At 45.1% G+C, this 22,147-nt stretch overlaps 1 protein-coding gene and 1 long non-coding RNA gene across 11 annotated transcripts in view; one reads left to right on the top strand and one right to left on the bottom strand.

The window, feature by feature from the left end:
• Positions 1-19,553, bottom strand: part of VWA3A (von Willebrand factor A domain containing 3A) — a 59,830-nt gene extending 40,277 nt beyond the window's left edge. For 7 of the 9 annotated variants that reach the window (XR_007411249.1, XR_007411247.1, XR_007411248.1 and 4 more), the window contains exons 1-8: positions 19,225-19,553; positions 14,667-14,754; positions 14,216-14,339; positions 9,489-9,613; positions 9,315-9,392; positions 7,276-7,330; positions 3,373-3,471; positions 1,865-1,971 (exon numbers count right to left, since the gene is read on the bottom strand). Coding sequence is in view for 5 of the 9 variants with exons in the window: in XM_049111307.1 (XP_048967264.1) it covers positions 1,865-1,971; positions 3,373-3,471; positions 7,276-7,330; positions 9,315-9,392; positions 9,489-9,613; positions 14,216-14,339; positions 14,667-14,728 (650 nt within the window). In the remaining 4 variants the exon portion in view is untranslated. Of the gene's footprint in view, positions 1-1,864; positions 1,972-3,372; positions 3,472-7,275; positions 7,331-9,314; positions 9,393-9,488; positions 9,614-14,215; positions 14,340-14,666; positions 14,755-18,855; positions 19,009-19,224 lie in introns of those variants that run through there. The other 2 variants (XM_049111305.1, XM_049111304.1) reach the window with 2 other exon arrangements.
• Positions 19,493-22,147, top strand: part of LOC112640263 (uncharacterized) — a 69,352-nt gene continuing 66,697 nt past the window's right edge. Inside the window, exon 1 of one of the 2 annotated variants that reach the window (XR_007411251.1) lies at positions 19,493-19,725. This is a non-coding gene — a long non-coding RNA (uncharacterized LOC112640263). The other variant, XR_007411252.1, reaches the window with a different exon arrangement.

Consider the following 22,147-nt stretch of genomic DNA (forward strand, 5'->3'; position numbering starts at 1 on the left):
GGCCTAAGAGGGAAAATTATTTCACGCAGAGCTTTCTTGGTTAAATACCTCACATTGTTAACAGTGAGGGAGTTTTGCTCTTTCCATTTCTCTTTCCATCTGATCGAAAAAAATAAAAATAAAATTAAGAAAATCTTAGCTCATTGCCAGTAAGTCTGTCTTTCATTATAACTGTCAAGTCTCCCCTCTATATGGAGAGCAGATCCCAGGGCTACCACTTTCTCCAGCCGATGGGTTTCAAGTTGGAATTTGAGATCATTGTTTTATTTGCTTTCATTATACTTATTGTTATGGCTGCATTCTAATTACGGCAAGTGATACGGGCTTCTTGTTAGGTACTCATAGTTTCCTTCAATAATACATGTAGATGAGAGTTGATGTTTTAAAATAGTACATGTGGCAGAGATATGATCAAAATCACAAGTGGCCTCCAGGAGTGAGAAGCTTTTGCCTATGACCTCAGGGTGACTTCTAGGTCAAACATCCCAGAGATTGGGGGTCTAACTGGAGCAGAAACCACAGCTAAAACTGCTCTCATTCACTGAGATTCCCACCACACACCAGATGCTTATCCCTCACCTCATGGTCACAGTAGTTGAGTGAGGGGTAGGCATCTGGGCCTCACTCTGCTAAAGAGAGTTCGAGGACTGGTCACAGCCACCCAGGAACTGTCATAGCAGGATGCAGAGCCAGTGCTGCTGGAACTGAGCTAGAAGTGCTGGGCAAGGGGACCTCCAACCCAGAAATACATACACGTGGGTTTTCCGGGAATCAGCTCTGGGCTTTGGTAGCCAATCCTGGTTCTGCCACTCTAGACACATACCCTAACCCAAGTCCCAGTTTTTTCATCAGCAAAATGGGGACAAGAATCCTATTCCATATGCTAATTGTAAGTATTGAATAAGATCGCACATGAAAAGTGCTTAGCATGGCACCTAGTACCTGGTGGGCAACCAAGGATATACTCTTCACAGGAAAGAAATTTTTACCTACTAGCATAAGAAAGTAGAAATTCTTTTTTTTTTTTAATATTTTATTTATTCATAGACACACACACACACACACACACACACACACACACACAGAGGCAGAGACACAGGCAGAGGGAGCAGCAGGCTCCAAGCAGGGAGCCCCACGTGGGACTTGATCCTGAGTCTCCAGGATCACACCTCAGGCTGCAGGTGGCGCCAAACCGCTGCGCCACCGGGGCTGCCCGAAAGTAGAAATTCTTATACATCATCCCTTGGCCCCCCCCCTCACGAATCCCCCCCAAAAAACCCAGACTAGAAGCTTCCAAATAAAGGACTAGTTAAATCACAGTACATTTATACAGTGGAATAATATGCAGTCATTAAAGAAGAATAAAGTAGATCTGTGGGTGCTAAGCGAGAATGGTACTCAAATTAAGTGCAAAGTCAAAGTGCAGGATGGTGTGATGCCTTCCCATTTATGTTTAAATAAAAGAGGACAAACATACCGAAGCATGTACATGACAGGCTGTGGAAGTATGTAGAAGAAACAGTTATTGAGAGGTGAGACAGAGACTCTGCTATTATTTACCTCTCCATACTGTGTTAATTTTTAAACGTGTATTATCGTCAAAATAAGCAAACTATCTGTGCTAGTTTGCTGGACAAAAATGGTACCTTGTAGTTGTCTTGTCTTTTCATTTTGTGGATTGTTCACAAGAGTGGCCGCTTTCCCAAAGGTTACTGATCCCTGTGTGGCTGCTTTGCGGGTTGTCTCTTTGTAGTCACTCACCTGTCAGGGTCTTGGGTTTGCACTGTATTCATTCCAGAAAGATGCTACCATGCAGGAAGGTAAATGAACAAGCAAGCACCCTGGCCAAGGTGTAGTCACTCACGTGGAGGTGCTGACATCCACGGGGTCTGGCCAGAGGGCGCTGGTGGCAGTGCCGAAGGACAGGACATACAGCTTCTCCTTGTGGCTCAGCTGCTCATTGATGAGGCTCTGGCAGACAAAGGGACATACTGGCTCCTGGAGCTGCGGGCCACTTGGAGCCTTGCCTCACTCCTCACGCTGGGGCTGGCCTCTCTGGACCCGGGTGTCAGCTGTGCTGGGACTGGGTCGCTTAGTGGACCCAAGCTGACATTTGCTTCCTGCCCACTGAGTCAGAGAGGGGTGCAAGTGCCCAGGTGACCCATCCTAGCCTGTGTGTGTGGTGGGGGCAGAGCACAGATCCCCCTCACTCTCTCCCAGTGACTGCAGGCTGATGTCTTCTTCTGGAGCAACTCCTTAGGGCTGTCACACACTTGGGTCATGCACTATGGGGGAGATGAGCATCTTAGCTACCCAACTCAATATGTGCTATGGTTGGACCATTAACCGTGGCATCCAGGGAGGGAGGACAGAGGTCAGGGGCAGTGATTTCTCTCCGAAGCACATGAGGTGGGGACGGAGCCATGGGGCACAATGGCAGCCTATTTGACGCTCTCAAGCTATAGTGGATGAATATCCAACAGTAAGACAGCTCCTGCACCCCCCTCTTCCTGGCTACGTAGAATTTCATCTCTATGCCACCAACACAGACCTTAATCTGGCTAATCTGCAACCAGCACACCTGGGGGAATCTTTAGAAACTCAACCCTGAAGACTTGTTACGAAGGGGACAACGCTGTTTCCTGACGTCTACTGAGACCAGGAAAGGGGACCGAGTCTCGGATGACTAGCCCATGCTGAGCTCTACAAAGTGTCCTCAAACTATTGCATCCAAAGCTCTAGGGGTCCCCATAGGAAAAGAACCCCTCCACATTAGTTCACAGAAGCTACAGGTTTTTTTTTTTTCCCTGAGCACTTAACTTGCATGAATTCCTTTCATCCCATGGCAACCCTGTCAGGTGGCTACTATTCTCATCTGCATTTTACAGATGAGGAAAGGAAGGCACAGGGAGATTAGGTGGCAGGGTCACAGCCCAGAAGTAACACAGGTGATGGGGCTTGAGCCCAGTCATCTGGTTCCAGAGTCCTTCGCTTCTTTGTTATGGACAGGCGAAAGATAACAAACTAGCTCTTTGGTCCAGAAAAAGGTCTGGGACCCTGTGCTAAGCTATGCTGGACCCAGTCCAACTGATTACTGTTGGCACGTCCTCTTTCCAGGGAACTGGGGGCTCCTGTGGCCAAGTCTAGTTGGTCGGGCGTGCTGTGGTGAGAATGCTAGAAGCTCACACAGGAACTGAAAATGAGCTCTACATATTTCTTTAAACTGTAGGTGCTAATTAAGTGTGAATTGTTCTTTGCAAAACACCTCAGTTTGCAGTTGCTATAAACAAAGCCGGTTAGCAAGACTCACAGAGGGGAGGGGGGTGTGTGTGGGAGGTGGTTCCAGGTACTTCTCTTGCCAGACAGACTCACCAGGAAGTCATTTTGGAACTCCTCTTTCTGAGAGCCACTGCTCGTGGCTGACACATCAATGACAATGGCGACTCTGGCTCCCTTGATCAGACCAAATGCCTAAAACCAAAGAGGGCAAGTGGAAACAACCAACACAGCTCTGTGCTTCTCTTAAGCCTCTCACCGGGCACTTCTGCATGATGCAGAATTTGGAATGCACCCCCAGCCTCCAAAAGCAGCAGAAGGCAGGCCCATTTTGTAGATGAAAAGGCAAAACCCATTGTCCTGATTTTAGTTCTGGGCCTCATCTGCTCCTATTTTGTAGTAGCCTGGTCTGCACAAGTTTTTTTTTTTTTTTTCCCCCTAATATTTACAGTCCATTCTGATAAAGGAATATATGTCCATTAAAGAAAATTTGGAGATCACGGCAAAGCATCCTTTGCAAGATATACAGTTGGATTATCTAATCACATCAGCTGATTTGATTCTACTTCTCGACATCCTTATTTGTTTTCCGCCCACTCTACCAATCAAAGGCAGATGTGTCAAGCTGCCGAGGTATTTCTGTGAGCTTCTAATTATGTTTCTAACACTGCGCTCTACGTGCAGATGCGTTGGACTTCGCCTTGGACTGTTCGTCCTGTTACAGCTGCGTTGTGAACTGGGATTTTCATTCACACGAGACGGATCATTCTTTTGGGGCAGTGGGTTCCACTTAATGCTTTTTGCCTTAAATCCTGCTTTACTGCATTTTCCTGTTCAATTTGTTTCTCTACTCCCACAGAGTACACCCCAACATTCCCTTTGAACGCTCCCTCAGCCAGGGATTTTGCCTCTGATTTCACTGAGAAAAGAAAGACAACCCAGAGTTTTGTTTTTATTTTTTAACTTTCCACACAGAACCTACCACCCTGCCTGCCCCCTTTGCCCACACACTTGGTCTTCTTCCCCCGTTATGACGTATCTACTACAACTTCAAGCTCTAAGGCCAACCTTTGACTTCCATTACCCACTGTTCTCTTGCCAACTAGGGGCTTTGCTGCTGTAACCATCCCTTCTCCTAGGTCACCAGCTCCTCCTATCTATTGTACCATTTCGATCATCATACAATCTACAAAATACTATTTCCCATCTGAAAAAGGAAAGAAACCTTTCAGGACCGCACCTGTCCCTCCTGCTTCCCTCATTTCCCTGCTTCACATTTTAGTGACACTTCCTTACCCACCCCCATTTCTCTGCAACCCCTGGGGTTAGGCTCCTGCCTCCCCACTCCCCCGAAGTTACACTTGTCAAGGTGATCCATGATCTCACTCTTGCCAAACCCAATGGTCAAATGTAGGTTCTCAGCTTCCTCTAATTGGCTTTCTTTAATTGGCTGCGTCAAGCAAGTTGAAGCACTTAACAAGTACTCTTGTCTTTCAGGACATCAGGTTTTTCTGCTTCTACTTGCTGTCCAGTCCTTCTTACCCTCTCCCACCTCCCCGCAAAGTCTACATAGTAGAATGTCCTGGGAACTTGTTAGATGCAAAATCTCAAGTCCTACTCCAGATCTGCATCTAATTAGAGTCTGCATTTTAACAGCCCCCCCACCCTGCTCCGCCCACCAAAAGGTATTTGGCTGCCTTGAATGTTTGAGAAGCACAGGGCTAGGGCTTCATCTTCTTTTCTCTTCCTTATTCACATCAGAGTTTGTCAAGCCCTGAATTACTGACATTTCGAGCTGGACAATCCTCTGCTGTGGGGAGCTGACCAGTGTACTGTAGGATGTTTGGCAGCTTCCCGGGCAACCTCCTGTCTCACTCTTGACAACCAAACATTCCTGCAGACCTCACCAAATGTCCCCTGGGGGCAAAACTGTCCCCTCCTCCCCACCCTGTTAAGAACCACTCTTCTGCATTCACTCCCTAAATGATCTCATGTGTCACGGGATTAGAACACCATTAGGACCCTGATGATAATTCAAAGTCCATCTGCAGACAGAGTTCTCTGGCAGCTCCAAACATATGCATTCAACTGCCTGCTCTGTGTCTCTGCCCAGATGTCTGGTAAGCCTCAGATTTCATATGGTAAAACCAAGACCTCTTGCTTTCCTCCTCATACCTGGTCCTCTTGTGAATGGCATTCAACAGTCACCCAACCACTCTGGCCCCAAACACATCAGCAATCCATCAGCAGTCCTGCTGGCTCTACATTCAAGCCACGCCTTGAGCCCACCATTTCTCATTCCATCCATCCTAGCTCTTGAGCTGAAGTCACTACCATTCTGACCTGGCCTCGGTTCTCTACAGTCAATTTATGAAGTAGCCACGGTGATCTCTTGGAAACTTAAGTCAGATCATGTCACCCTCCTGATTAAAAGCCTCACCTGTGGAATGAGCTCTGAACTGTGTGAGGCCACCCCTGATTAGAGCCTCATCTCCTCCCCTCTCCTTCATATCACTCACTTTGTGCTTGCTACATTGGCCTGCTTGCTGCTTCTAGAACATGCCAAGCTTGTTCCTGTCTTAGAGCCTTGGCATTTGTTGTTTCCTCTGCTTGGAATGTGCTCCCCTAGATCTCTACGTGAGAGTGCCCTCATCTCCTTCAGGTGTCTGCTCAGATGTCTCCTCCTTGACCATTCTATTTAAATAGCCCTCTTTCTATCCTACTCTCTATTCCCTTGCCTTGCTTTATTTTTCTTTATAGCACTATCACTAACTTGGCTTGCATAGGATTTGCTGATTATTCATTCTCTGTCCTCCCCCATTGGACTATAATCTCCATGAAGGTGGGACCTTTGTACTGGTCATGTTTCTAATCCTCAATCCTGGACTGGTGCCTGATATGTAGTAGTCATCCAATCAATGTATGTTGAATTCATGACCCAAACAACCCAAATGCTGAGGCCTCCCAGAACATTACCAATCCTCAGGAGCCAAAAGGAGTTCAAGAGTGGGGCCAGTTCTATTCCTTTTACAGTTTACAGAAACTGTCTTTAGAGATTTTATAATTGAAAGCATTCATTCTCTTAAACTTAGCCATTGGAATTCTAGACATTTATCCTGTAGAAATAACTGGGTAAGTACATAAGAGGGAATTGAAACCTGGTGATGCCAGATATTCCCATTTTTCAAGAGAGGGCTAAAAACAGACATAAACACAGAACACCAGGATTTTAAGTCTTGGCAACTAACTCGAGAAATATTTTTAAACTAGGAGGGCCAAGAAAAACATGGCTGTGGGCCAGATTTGCCAGCATGCCACTGGTTTTTAAGTCCTGCTTTTATCCTCCATAAATATGGAAACAGACACCCAGAGAAGTGAGGCCACTTGCCCATGGCCTTGCTGACAGTAGTTGGGAAGCAGGCCCAATGCTGGCCTGTCTATCACCCCAGGCTGCCTCAACACCCAGAGGACCCACAAATTGATTTATGGGTGATTGCTTCTCTGGGATCCAGCCTGTGCTTGTTTCATGGCTCTTTTGTAGCTCCATCAGAAAAAGGTATGGTGGGGCCTGTTGATGGCTCAATCACTTAAGTGCCAACTCTTGGTTTTGGCTCAGGTTGTGATCTCAGGGTTGTGACATCCAGCCCCAACCTGTGTTGGGCTCCCCACTCAGCATGGAGTCTGCCTGAGATTCTCTCTCCCTCTCCCTCTGCCCCTCCCACTCATGTTCTTTCTCAAATAAATAAATCTTAAAAAAAAAAAAAAAAAAAAAGAATAAAACCAACCCAGAGAAAAGGAGAGCCCAGAGACAAAGATATGACATCATCTGAGCCCATGGATACAGCTGTGTTTGGGTTTTTCATTTATGTAGGTTGAGAAATTCCTTTTTCAGCTTAAGTCAGTTTAAATTGGAGGTCTGTCATTTGCAACTAAAAGAACTGTAACAAATACAGATGGAATGAGTAAAAGGGGGCAGAAAATGAAATCCTTGCCTCTTACCTTTCTGCTGCTTTCTGTGAGCCACTGGATTCGCTGTTGGTAGAGTTTAATAGCCCTGTCAAAACACCAGAAAGACTCATCACCTAAGGTCAGCTCCAGCACTGAGTGACAGGCACTTATGTGCATGTGAAGAAGATGTGGGTGGGATTTTTGGGTACTGTCTTGCTCTTCTCAAATCTATACCTCCTCAAGTGAGACTTCCTAGTCATAGGGAGATGATCATAAATGCCCAGTAGAGGCAGTTCAGCCTCAGGTTCTCAGTGGACTGATTGACAAAAACCCCACTCAGTTTCCAAAAAGTAGTTGGGAGAACTTCTTGAACTTGCCCTATTGCAAACCATTCCAATGACTGAATAGAGAGCATGTAACAGGTGCTCAAGTTCAGGAATCATCACTTGAATTTAACTGAGCTGCCCTCACTGAGGGCAAGAGGTATTTGGCAGCCTACAAAAGGGCAAGCAAGACCTTTGGATGTGAAATGATGGGGCAGTGGGTGGTGGGTAGAGTTTTAAGGTATACATGAGGGTAAATAGAACGAAGAGTATGAGCTTCATAATAAGATGTGCTGGTCTTTGAGAGCCAGCTGCGCTGTTTACTAGCTGTGTGACCTTTGACAGGTGTGGTAACCTCTCTGAACCTCCAACATAAAGATAATACCAGGACTCCACCCAAGTCAATTTGACAAAAGTCAGATTACTGAAAGCCAATTCCCTAAAAATCAATTTGAATTAGCTGAATGGACTTGAACCTTCCTTAACATGCTTGATTCACGATTAAAACCAATCAACCAAAATATTACAAAATTTTTAAAAAACCTATTTAAAACTTCATACCCAATAAAGTTTGCCACACAGGTTATAGCTAAGGGGCAACTGGGTGGCTCAGTAGTTGAGCATCTGCCTTTGGCTCAGGGTGTGATCCCGGGGTCCTGGGATCAAGTCCCACATTGGGCTCCCTACAGGGAGACTGCTTCTTCCTCTGCCTGTGTCTCTGCCTCTTTCTGTGTCTCTCATGAATAAATACATAAAATCTTAAAAAAAAAAGTTACAGCTAAAATGTTTTGATAAATCTGGCAAATTGGTCAGTTATCAACTGAATTTTGGATATTTGGTTTGAGAGTGATATATCTCCAGTTGTGATAATTAAACAAGATAATGCACACAGCCTTTAGTAGAATTCCTGACACATTAATAAATTACAGGTATTAATTATTACAGGCTTTTAAGAAACCCCAAGTAAACAGTAATAATGGATCATAGATTGCTACAATAGGGATGGAATATATATATATGTGCTCTGAAAATCTGGTTTGGGAGAGGATAGACTGCCTATTTTTGTTATACATTTGCAAAAGTATAAACCCAACCAATCTGTCATCGAAAGTGATCACTTAACTATTACACCTCAGATGAAGGTGTGAGGTTTTACGTGCTCACCCAAAGGGCCCATGGATTTTAAAAGGCTGAGAAAAACTGGTATGATCCAATCTCTTTATTTGAGGAAAGAGGCATTTAGGACCAGATGTGGGAGAGACCTGCCCAAGAACCCAGAGATTGTTTTTCAAACAAACTTTTTTTTTTTAAAGGTTTTATTTATTGGGACTCCTGGGTGGCTTCAGTGGTTGAGCATCTGCCTTCAGCTCAGGGTATGATCCTGGGGTCCTAGGATCAAGTCCCACATCAGAGTCCCTGCAGGGAGCCTGCTTCTCCTTTTGATTATGTCTCTGTCTGTCTCTGTCTCTCTCTCTCTCTCTCTGTGTCTCTTATGAATAAATAAATAAAATCTTTTTTGACTATTTATTTATTTATTTTAGAGAGAGTCAGGGGGAAGGGGCAGAGGGAGAGAGAGAGAATCTCAAACATACTCCATGCCAAGCATGGAGCCCAATGTGGGATGGGGTTGGATCTCACGACACTGTGATCACAACCAGAGCTGAAATCAAAGAGTTGGTTGCTTACTGACTGAGCCACCCAGGCACCACTGGACACAGTTACTTTCAGGCTGCTGGAATGAGGAAATTCCTGAGCTCTCATACTTACTCAGAAAGCCTTGATTCAAACTGGTGGATGATCTGGGTGGAGAAGTGCACTTTCCTCATCACATTGCTGCCTTCCTCCCTGAAGAAGCAAAGTCTTATGAAGGGGTCTCCCAGGATGGGGCAGGAGTGTGCAGGACCTAAAGGGTTGGGGTGAAGGGAAGGGTGCCAGACTCACAGCACAGCGGTGCCCTGGCTAAGCAGGTCAGCCAGGGTGAGCCTCTCAAACTGTAAACTGCGTGTTGAAAGCCAGTCTTCTGAGTCCTCCCAAGCCGAAGGTTGGGTCTCATCTCCCTGCAGCCTCTGTGAGACGGAGCCAGAATCAAACAGAAAAGTGGGGAAAGAGGGCAAGGCTGAGGACTCCCTAGGTCTCCTCCACCCAGATGCCCAAGGCTTGCCAACTCCAGTGGGTCCTCCCTGAATGCAGTCTGTTCAAGAACTCAACTTGCGGATGAATGTGTGGTTCAGTGGTTGAACATCTGCCCTTGGCTCAGGGAGTGATCCCGGGGTCCTGGGATCGAGTTCTGAACCAGGCTCCCGTATAGAGCCTGCTTCTCCCTCTGCCTGTGTCTCTACCTCTTTTTCTGTGTCTCTCATGAATAAATAAATAAAATCTTTTAAAAATCTTAAATAAAATCTAAAAAAAAAAAAGAACTCAACTTGCTGAGGGAACTGAGGAGGCCTGTGTCCAGGGCCAGCTGCTCTGGAAATACCCATTCTCATCCCTCACCTCATCCCCAGTGTGTGGCTAGACAATCTGAGCGTTGCTTACCACATCTTGCCTGTGAGAGACTGGATATGAGAGACAGTGGCCAGACCACATAGGACGATAACACTCCGACCCACCACCTTGATAGCAACCAGTCCATGAAGCCAAACCACAACTGTAGCAACTGTCCCAGAAGGATCAAGACATGGTCAATGACCGCCAGCTTTCCTATTTTTGTTCCACATCCAACTCAGGACCCACCAGAGACAACCAAATATGCCCTCAAAGCCAATCATAGGAGATGCCTGGCTTCTAGTTAGCGCACTTCCAGCTTCCTCATGCCAACATTTCCCTTCTGGGCATACCTGAAGCTTTTCCCTTTTTCACTCTAAAGCTCTCCTACTTCCCTGCCTTTGAGTCTCTGCCAAACACAAGTGAAAGTGGCTGGCTCCCTTGCTATAAACTCTGAATAAACTTCCTCTCTTCTCATGTGGGTGTTCTTTATTTCCGTACTTGCATTTTCTGTATCTTGCCCAGAGTCCTGCCTTGCTATCAGTCTGATGGGTCCTCACCCAACATTGTCGGCTGATGGAAGAAGGAATGGGTTTATCCCATCTAGTCCAGAAGCCAGAAACAGGAACAGCAGGTAGGAATTTTAAATACAGAATTCCCTCGCCATCACAGGAGTCTGACCACGAGGACTATGCCCTCTTGCTTATACTTAGGGACACCTGTGTCACTTTCACTGTGCCAAGCTCAGGATTTGGGTGGTGGCCTTGGTGGTGGAGCTGAAGTTGTTCTTGGCAATCATTCAACACTGGTGGTGCTTTCTGGAACCCAGAAGGCAGAGAAAACGGACTGGAAGCTCTGAGCCCATTTGGCCTTGATCATCTCTCCTGGGGGCAGGCATTTCTTTCTTCCCCCAGTAGGTGTTTCTGAGACCTTCTATGAACTAGGTGCTGTCATTGGTGCTTGGGCTACAGTGTGAACAAGATAAAAATGTTCTTGCCTTCTTGGACTTACATTTTTGTGTGGGTAAGGTAAACAGTAGAGAAGAGATGAAATCAGTGTATGTAATTTCAGAAAAGAACAGTTCTAGTAAGAACATGGAGCAGGGAAATGTAATAGTGAGTAGGGTGGAGATGGGGAGGTCACTTCAGCTGGGGCGGGGGTAAGAAAAGGCTGCTGTGGGCGCCCCAGATGGCTCAGCGGTTTAGCGCCGCCTTCAGCCCAGAGCCTGATCCTGGGGACCCAGCATCAACTCCCACGTCAGGCTCCCTGCATAGAGCCTGCTTCTCCCTCTGCCTGTGTCTCTGCCTCTCTCTCTCTCTCTCATGAATAAATAAATAAAATCTTAAAAAAAAAAGACTGAAATTAAAAAAAGAAAGAAAGAAAGAAAAAGCTGCTGTGAGCTGAGATCTAGAGGTTAAGAGGGAGCTGGCCCTAGGGGGCCTGCTGACTCAGTTGGTTAAACAGCTGCCTTCAGCTCAGGTCATGATCCCAGAGTCCTGGGATCAAGCCCCACATTGGGCTCTTAGCTCTGCAGGGAGCCAGAGCCTGCTTCTCTCTCTCCCTCTGCCTGTTGCTCCCCCTGCTTGTGCTTTGTCAAATAAATAAAGAAAATCTTAAAAAAAGAAAGAAAGAAGGAGAAGAAGAAGAAGAAGAAGAAGAAGAAGAAGGAAGAAGAAGAAGAAGAAGAAGAAGAAGAAGAAGAAGAAGAAGAAGAAGAAGAAGAAGAAGAAGAAGAGGAGGAGGAGGAGCCGGCCCTGTGCATAGCTAGGGCACCACTATTCCAGACAGAGGCATGGAGTGGGGAAGGTGTCAGACTGTTTGTAGAGCAGAAAGGTGGCCACTTGCAGTTGGAATGTGTAACGTGACATGAAAAGGGGCTGGGAAGGTGTGCAAGGCCTGGTTCAGACAGGGCTTCCAGAGTAATCACTGTTGTGTAATATACATAAGATGTAAGTGTTGCCAGAATTGGGCATGACTCGCCCTGGCCATGGTATGGCATCATAAGGGAGGCCGGCTGAGTCCCACTACGATGGAGATTGCCCTGCAGCATCTGATGGCTGGGGAATGGGCCTGCGCACTGTTTAGCCCACCTGGACTGCATCCACATCAGACATGGCTGTGCCATTCTCCTGGGCACCTGATTGAACCCTAAGTGGGTGCTGCTTGGGCTTGTATCTTCAGGACTTTTGTAGTGAGTGAGGTGTTTGACAAAGGGTTGAAAACTGCAGATAGCTGATTGAGCTCCACTAGACAGGGTAGAGGACACAAGGAGAGTCCAGAGAAGAGCAGGAGAGAATAAAGGAGTGCAGTATGTGGGGTTCTCCATCTACTTGCTTTGTGATACTGGGCAAGTCCATGTGGCTCTTTTTTCACCTGTACAAGGGGCATTTGAGGCTAAGCCAGCACATAGCCTTGGGTGTCCCTGCATTAACAGATCTCAACAATGGTCCATATCTCCCCCTCAATGAAAATGAAATCCTGCTATTATATTCCAGCTAGATACAATTGTAAGCCCTCAGTTCTGTGCTTGAGGCCTGTTCACTGCCCTGTTTCAAAAGGAAATTAGCAAGTAAAAGAAGTGCGAATAACAGTATAGAGCAAACACTTAAATCGTACTTACTATCTGTCAAGCACTGTCCATATGTTGACTCATTTAATTCTACAAAGTAGTTTCCAGCATTACCCCAGAGAAACCAAGGCACAGAAAATTTAAGTAATTTTCCCAAAGTCACATAGTTGGTAGGTGGTACAGCTGGGATTCAAACCCAAGCTGCATAGCTCATGTTAGCATCAAACTGTGAGTATCTTTGTGAAGGATTGAGGGGGAACTGACTAAAAAGATAACTTTCTCATATGATTTTATGCTAATAATGTCCTGCCCTTGGACAGCACCACCTAAAATCATGGTCCCTATCTTGCACTTAGGGAAACGCTGCTTTACCTTGTATAAACAGTAGATGTCACTCTCTTCATCTTTCAGGACTCAACTGACTCCCTGGTTGATAACATCATGCATGGTAGACTGATAATTCACCTTTCTTCCATCTTACTTGCATTTGAATGTGAAATGACCCATCGTGTTTTAGGACATGGGTTTGATATTATTGCTATTTGAAGTCCACCATTACCACATGGACATGATAGATTTTCACTGTAGGGCCCACTGATTACATACTAAGGTATGGGCTTCATATAGAAAGTAGGAAGATCTTTGTTTTGGGGCAATCCTTTTTCTTTCCCCTGCTATTCATCTGTGAAGTAAAGGAGGTCCCAGCTGTAGCTGGTAAGTGTATGAGGGGTCCTTGTGCACCTGGGAAGTCATGTATTGGATATGAAATGAGATGAAGTAAAGACTCATATTATATCAACATCTGAAGTCATTGAAAAGAATCCCCCAGAATCTCCAGACTATTGACATTTCCTCATTTTCTTTTAATTAAAATTACTTTCCTCTAGTGCCAATACTTGAGAAAAGCAAAACAGGACCATTTTCCTGATTGTTTGATTGCATTAGAACTGTATTATTTTTGACAGATTGTCATCTCAGACATATAATCTTTAAGCTCTCAGGTAGATTAGGTAGGTGATTATAGGCCAGGCTTGCACCTAACTATCCCAATGACAATTGTTTCTGTGGTAGAGTGAATTCTGAGGTCTAGACCATCCATCTACCATCGTGGGAAAACAACGTGTGTTGTGTGTCAACACACACAACAGTGTGTCAACAGTGTGTCAACTGTTTATCAACACATTGAGAGTCAGCCTAAAACCACAGTTCTGGTTATTCTAGAAGTTAATTCTCTTGCTGCAATGCTCTTGCCCTGATAGCACTTCCAGAAACTGATTTTTGGATCTAGGTTTTAGGAAATCCTGAAAGAAACACAAATCTCAGAAAGGGGAATTTTAGAATTACATTCTCTAGTCTTCAGGTTTTGCTAACATAGACAATTTTCATATACTCCTGAATATTTAATGATATGACCAAGAAGGCTATAAAATTTCTATACACAGAATAGAGGTTCCTGTCACTTCTAAAGGCAGAGGATTAGAGGTGAATGCTTAATGATCATTTTCTATCCTGAGATCCTATGTGAGGAAAGAAACACCCAGAGTTTAACACATTCTGCATTCCCTGACTATGATTTGTAAGCACCATGACTCGGTTAAGGCACTAATGTTTTTACCAGTAAGTCTTGTGTCTGGTTAACATGTGTAACCAGTAGTCCATTGTCTGGATTTTGGTCAAGTCCATGGATATCCTTCTGGTCCAATTGCTTCTTTGGATCTCTGTCATTGTTTCTCCTCACACTACAAAACACACAGTGAGTGACTGATCTATGTCCCAGCACTAGACATTGGTTCCACATTGCCAGGGTCTCCAGGGACATTTTTATTTCTGTATGGTAACTGGGAAGGGTTCCTATAGAGTCCTGATAAAAGGTGGACTCCAGGTTCATAAGACATTTTATTCAATTGTTCAGGTAGTGAGAAAACTGAAGCCCCTGGGCGTGAGATGATGCCATGACCTTTTATCCAGTCTCACTTGGAGGCAGGTCCCCCTTCCCCCTCCTCAACCAGAAGGAACAAAATGTGGTTGCTGTTGTTTTCATTTGAAAAATCAGAGAGGATGCTTACCAATGATTTTCCAGAAACTTATTATCACGACCATGGAAGTCATGAGTAATATGTGTAGCCATTATAAAAACACCCGGCACTTATTTTCCTGGGGAGAAAAGGAATACCAGAAAGAGAAAGATAAATGAGACAGTAGCATAGAGACAATAGCTTTCGCAGTATCTATAGTCAACTCAATTCTTCTGTCATTCATTCATTTATTAACTAAATGCTTTTCGAACACTTCCTAGGTGCTAGGTGCTGAGGATATGATGGTGAATAATGTAAGGGAGGCTTCTTCACTTTGGTACTTTTGACATTTTGGACAGGGTCATTCTTGGTCGAGAAGCTGTCTTATACATTGTGGGATGCTAAATAGCATCCCTGGTCCTCCCTAATATAGGCCAGTAGCATACCTACTTCCCAAGTTGTGACAACCAAAAATGTCTATAAACATAACCTAACATCTTCTGGGGAGCACAGTCGTCCCCAGTTGAGAACCACTGAGCTAGAACTTCTATGCTAGAGGGGGAAGATGGATGTTAAAAAATGAAATATAGTATATATGGAAATTGTGGCACATGCTAGGAAGGATGTGAATAGGATGATGGGATGGAGAGTAATTAGGAAAGAGGTCTGGTTTGCATAGGTAAGGTGGTCAGTGAAGCCTTGACCATGAGGAGCTCAGACCTTCGTGAAGGACAGGAAGGAGATGGCCTTGTTAAGAGTATGGTGAGGGCTGAAGTGGGCAGAGAAGGCAATGAGTGAGGGCTGACCCTGCAGCCTGCTCCTCACAGCTTAGAGTCAGCTGTGGACGGGAACAAGATGGATCAATCAGATCCTCTCTGGGAATTTGGAATAAGAGTTACGGGACCACCATGTACATTCAGAAGCAGGAAAAGCTGGTCTTCAGATAAAGGGGAGTGAGTGGTCCTTCCCTGCCTTGGTTTCCTCGGGGCCATTCTCTCTTGCCTTCTTCCTCTCTCTGCTGGCTCCTTCCTGGTCTCCCTCCCAGACTCATTTTTTCCCCTCTACCGGAGAATTTTAAGTCGGTATTCCTCAAGGCTAAACTATGCCTTCTCTAACCTTCTCTATTTTTTTTTCCTAGGCAGTCTTATCTTTCACTGTCCATGGGCTCCAACTACAATGTACATGCATCAATGACCGCCCCCCCCCATGGCTGGTCAAAAATCCCTACCTCCCACTCTGACTGCCAACCTCCCACTCTGTGTTCATCAACACGGGATATTTCCACCTGGAGTATCTCAAACTCAACGTGTCCCAAGACTGAATTCATATTCCTTACAAACTTATCCTCTTTGCGGTATTTTCAAGCTTAAAGAAAAGACCCACTCTTCATCTCCTTATATGAGTCTGAATCCTAGGAATTATTCCTGATACCTCATTCCCCATATCAAATCCATCACCCAAACTTGTTAATTTTCCCTCTCTCAAATCTCTCCACTTATCTCTGTCTCCAGTGACATTTTCTGTCTAGGCCACTGTCATCTCTGCCACAGACAACTCCAATAGACCCTAACTGGCCTCCTCACCTTCCCTCAGACCCTCCCATCCAGTCTGTTCTCGCTGAAGCTAGAGTGATCTTTTAAAAATACAAATCCAATGCCATACCTTCTTTTCTTCCTCCTGCTTCAAACTAATCAAAGCCTTCTCTTCATTTCTAGGATGAAGACTAAGATCCTTACAATGGAGTTTGAGGTCTTGCATGATCTGGCTGCTGCCCACCTACCTTTCCAGATTTCCCCCTGCTCCCCCATTTTGTGTCCCACGACCCCTCCTTCAGTTCCTGGAATGTTATACAGTCCCTTTAACCACAGGGCCTTTGCATGGGCTGCCTTTGCTCTGGAACATCCCCTCCTGTCTCCCGCAACTCATTCCTGATATTTCGGCCTAAGTGTCACTTTCTCGGGGAAGGCTTCTTCACCCTCTTGCTGTATTTCGGGTCCTACGTGTTATGTAAACTTTCACAGAACTGTGCTCCTTTCTTTCAGAGTACTTATTTTAATTTAGAATGATACATTCACTAGTGATTTTTAAAAATTGGTGTCTCTCTCCCATCAGACTATAAGTTACAAGAGAGCAGGGACTGGCAGGCCATAAATTCTTGGTGGAGGGGACGTTAAAGGAGGGGAGGAGGTTGAGAAAGTGCCTTGGTTCCTGAATTTCTAAATGCTGATCCCAGGTACTTGTGAGAACTGCCTCCACTTTTTGCTCTTGGGTTCCATAAAAAACCCTGTTCCTTGTAATTCCCTATCTTTCTGCTTCAGCTAGCTCATTTAGATTTCTGTTACTTGCAACCAGAAAAAATTGGCTAAAATACAACAAGAGAGAAACTCGGGAATTGCAGCTTGAAAATTTGAGAGTGTGCATTCTTATGAAATCATTAAAGAAAATAGCATAATGATGGTGCAGCAACTTGGTTTTCTCTCTGGGGTCTTTAACCTTTTACTCAGAGGATGCTTTGTTTTTTTGGGAAGCACCAAGATAATGTGGCAACGTTGTTAATGTTAAAAAAATGTTTAAAAAACAACTGGCTTTCCTTCAGGACGCTTGGCTGAGAGACCAGTGACGGAAACTGTTGAAATAGAAATGCTTCGTGAACACTGCATGCCCCGCAATGTCCCAGTTCCAGTTTTTCAGTGAATGATTAACAATCTAATGAATTCAGAGGCCTACACGACTGGATTATAGGGTGACTGTTGTGACTGATGGAGGAGGGTGTGGTCAGCATAAAACACGGACACAATGTAGTGTTCTAGAAAGCACTGGACCTTGGGTTTCTTCATCTACAGAATAGAACGGGGTTGCTAGTAACTGCCCTGCCTGCTTCAACACAGCCATCAAGAGACCCATCTCTGACGTGGGAATGTCAAAGAGCTCTGTAAATACAGACTACTATAGAAATGCAGAATAGTGTTAGAAGGATGTGCTGCTTCTTCAAGCGCTTCAGCATGTGACACATAAGCCATCACTCATCCCATGAACATTTTTAGGATGTTTGCTGGGTGCCAGGAAGAGCTGGTACTGAGGAGGCAGAGATGAATTGCAAAAGGCCCTTACCCTCCATCTTTGCTCAAATGAAACGTCATTAGAGAGCTTTGATTACCCCATCTCAAATAGTACCCTCTCCACACCCTGCTTTACTTTCTTCAGAACATCTTTTGTTTTATCATCTGGAGTATTATTTACTTACTTATTACCTTTTCCCCTCACCCATCAATCCACTAAGAGTAAGATCCATGAGGGAAGGGACTTCGTTATGTTCACTGTCGGAAACCTTTTGTGTAGTCAATGCCTAAAACATAGTAGCTGCTCAAAAAATTTGTTGAATTAGTACCCTCAGGGCAGGTCTGGAGTTTAGACAAAGGTGGGCCAGGTAACCCTGGGGGACTGGGCTCAGGTGGGGAAGGGGATATGTAGACTGGCCCCTAGGAGATGACATCTTGGTCAAAGGGAGAGAGGGAGTAGCCCTGGTTACTGGATAAAAGAAAACCTCCAGCTAGTTTCCTTGTTTGTTAATAGCTGGTCTCCTAAACATCCAGGACACAGCCATCCCCAGGGTTTGTATTTTGAATGGCTGAACAACCTAAGCCTTGCCCGCATCCAATCCATTTTATGTTCTGCTGACAGAATGATTTTTCTGACATGCAGAGTTGTTCACCTGTTTAGAACCCGCCATGGGCTCCTCAGGGCCGGGGATCATGAAGCTGAACCTTTCTCACAATGTTTACCATTCTTTTCAGGACCTGTTCCTTGCTTACTCCTCCACCTTACCTCTTACCCTTCTATAGCCCCTGGCAACCCCTACTTACATGCACCTTACATGCACTATTTCACACCCTCTGTGTTCAAGTTGGACCTGCCTCTAGAAACACCCTTAGCCCTTTTTGTTTGACAAGAAAACCCAGCAAGTCTATTCTGAACCGCATTTGCTGCCCCCAACTCCCAGGAAGGAAATCATTTCCTCCAGTGGGGGGGGCTGCCTCATACCAAGTTGTCATGATCCTTTTTCCAGAACAGCCCAGCTACTGCCTAGTCTACGGTTGCACCCCCAGCACCTAGCACAGCACCTGGTATGTAGGGAGCAGAGGCCCATGGGCCCAGGCTCCTTAAACCTTTTTCACTCGGTCCAGAGCTCAGAGTCTGGCTGTCCTCTCTCTCAGCGTCCTGCCCACCCCATGACACTCACCCTCATCTGCATTTCTCCATTTATTTCTCCATCTTTGGGAGAGGGGCCCCTGGTCATTCCAAGACTCTGCTTTTCCTGGTTCCCACTTCCTCTAAGCTCCTCCAAGCAACTCAACAGCAGAGCCTGCCCTGCCGGGAAGTGTTAGCTGGTCTCCAAGGTAACAGACTGCACCACTGCCACCTGAGGCAGGGACAGGGGAATACCTCCCTCACCCCACTTCATCTTAATAACTGACTTTCCCCAGGCACTCTGCTTTTCTCCACTCCTACAAAAGCCTGGAAGCAATATTTGGGCTTCTATTTCTAGAATCTTTGGGTTGGCAGGAAACTGTGGTTTAGACCAGGAGAGCCCTGGTACGTGCTGCCTTACCGTGGTAGGAACTGAAGACAGGTAGCAGAGAACCTGCACCGTGCCAGGCGTGAAAGCTGGTAACTGCCTCCTCCTTCTCAGATTCCCTGGGGTCCCCCCAGCACACACCCTGAGAGAGGTCTGGCATTCCCTCACCTCCACCAGGTCCAGCCCCACTCAAAACTGGCTAAAACAGCATCAGGCTCAGTGACCTCTTAGCGTCAGAAGAGATCATCTACTGCAGTGGTTCCCACACCCAGGTGCCCATCAGAATCACCTGGGTTGTTTGCTAAGGAAACATACATACATTCCCATTTGGGAGACTGATACAGAACTGTGAGAGAGTGTAGGAACATGAGTCTTTAACAATGGTCCCGGTGATTGTGATGTAACCAGCCCTTGGCCCATAGCTGGGGGACCCTCTTCAAGTCCTTTTTTTTACAGAAGTCAAGAGAGATGAAGTGATGTATCCCTGTCAACCAGCTTGTAAGAGGCTAAGAGATCTCCACTTAGTTTATCTAGGTAGTTTCTCAAATGTCTGTACTTCCTGAACCTTTCATTTGATAATGTAGAACATGTGCTCCTTGCAGTAATCATCCTATGGCAGAGAACCTCTTCTGATGTTGACACTAGCAGTGGCTCCTATAGACCCGATCAGAAACAACAAAATCCCTCGAAATAGAAATTGCTTACCTACCACCAGTCACTGTGGGCAGTAGTCATGGGTTGACAATAGTGTGGCATTCGGAAGGGCATTTTGTCAAAACCAACAAGGCAGGAGAGGAAGGAGATCAGAGAGAGGTAAAGTCAGAAAATGGAAGTCATAAGAGGCCGAGAGCAACCAACAAATGGCTACTCTGTGAATAAGAGGGGAAGGTCCTTGTGCCCTCCCTCTTGGAAATCCTGGGCAGAAGGGGCTGGCTAGCTTTGAGATGCCATTTTGGAAGACATGAGGGCCGAAGACAGGTAGTTTAACACCTTCACAGTTTCCTTGGCTCCTGGATACATAGGTTCTCAACATTTTGCAAGAAGTAAAACCCAATACTGAAATGTCACTGTTCTTGCTTTTTTTCCTCCTGGAGCCTATACAATACACATATTCTGAATGTATTTGTGTCAGATAGATAAAGTGGTGTAAGATTTTCAGGCTGTATGACCAGGCAGGAGGAAAACTATGTGTGCATACCATCTTTCCTATCTCTCCTCAGATGGTATGTAGCTCATTTGGGGCCCCTGTAAGGAATTAGAGCACAATAGGAATTTGTGTTTCTTACCTTAGGTTCTTAGAACCTGATTACAGTCAAACCTCTGATCTTTATTTAAGAGCTGTAGCCTGGTCCCTCTGCCCCAAATATATTGATTGTGGGATTTCCTAATTCTCCCATTAATTCTATTTTTGTTTCATGTACTTTTAAGTTCCAGTATTACAGAATACACACTTAGATTGTTCTTTCTCCTTAAATGACCATTTGCCGTGGTCTGAATTTTTGTGTGTCCCCACCCCTACCCACCAGCCCCTAAATTCGTATGTTGGAAACTTACCCCCTAAAGCGATGGTATTAGGAGGTGAGATAGGAGGCAGTTAGGTCAGGAGGGGAGAGCCCTCATGAATGGGATTAGTATCCTCATAAAAGAGGATGGACAGAACTCTGTAGCCCCTTCTGCCTGTGAGAATACAAGGAGTTCTGCAACCCAGAAGATGACCTTTACCCGACCATGCTGGTACCCTGATCTTGGACTTCCAGCCTCCACAACTGTGAGAAATACATTTTTTTAAAGTGTTGTTGCAATGAATATTGTTTTACATCCTTGTGCACTGTGAGATTTTATTTCTGTAAGATAAAGACACAGAAGTAAAATGTATGAACCTAAGGGCTTTATTTTAGAAGTATAGGCCTGGGGCACCTGGGTGGCTCAGTTGTTTAAGTGCCTGCCTTCAGCTCAGGTCATGATCCCAGAGTCCTGGGATCGTGTCCTTCATTGGACTCTCTGCTCAGCAGGGAATCAGCTTCTCCTTCTACCATTCCCTCCCAACCAAATCCTCCCCCACCTTGGGCTCTCTGGCTCTGTCAAATAAATAAATTTAAAAAAAAATATTTTATTTATTTATTCATGAGAGACACACAGAGAGAAAGAGAGAGGGAGAGAGGCAGAGACACAGGCAGAGGGAGGGAGAAGCAGGCTTCATGCAAGGAGCCTGACGTGGGACTCGATCCTAGGTCTCCAGGATCACGCCCTGGGCTGAAGGCAGCGCTAAGCCGCTGAGCCACCCAGGCTGCCCAAATAAATAAAATCTTAACAAAAACAAACAAACAAACAAGTATAGACCCTAAAAATGAAGTTTTTTCCTAAGTGCATAGCAAACTCATAAGTACCTCCTTGATTTTTTTCAAATCTGGAAAAAAAAAATGAATTCCAAAGCTCTTTTAACTTGTTGATGAATGCTATAGTGTTGTGCCATATTTAGTCTATAAACCACCTGTGTTGGACTGAGCAAATAGTGGTGACTTTGATGATCTTGTCTTCAGCATTTAAAACCCCCTTTGGGGGTGGGGGTGAATGGGTGACGTGCACTGAGGGGGGCACTTGATGGGATGAGCACTGGGTGTTATTCTCTATGTTGGTAAATCGAACACCAATAAAAAATAAATTTATTATAAAAAATAATAAAAAAAATAAGACCCCTTTGTCTTTTTTTAACTGAGATATGACATAACATTATATTAGTTTCATGTGTATACCATAATTCGATACATAATATATTGCAAAAATGATACCACAGTAAGTCTAGTTAACAGCTAATTAGATTTGTGTTTTATAAGCCGCCTAGTCTGTGGTATTTTGTGATAGCAGCCTAAACAGACTAAGATGATATTATTGCACAACATTTTAAAAAGATATTAAGTTGTATTTTGCTTTCTTCCTTTCCTTTATTTCAAGCCAG

This window comes from Canis lupus, chromosome 6 (genome assembly GCF_003254725.2).
Source record: "Canis lupus dingo isolate Sandy chromosome 6, ASM325472v2, whole genome shotgun sequence".
NCBI lineage: Eukaryota > Metazoa > Chordata > Mammalia > Carnivora > Canidae > Canis > Canis lupus.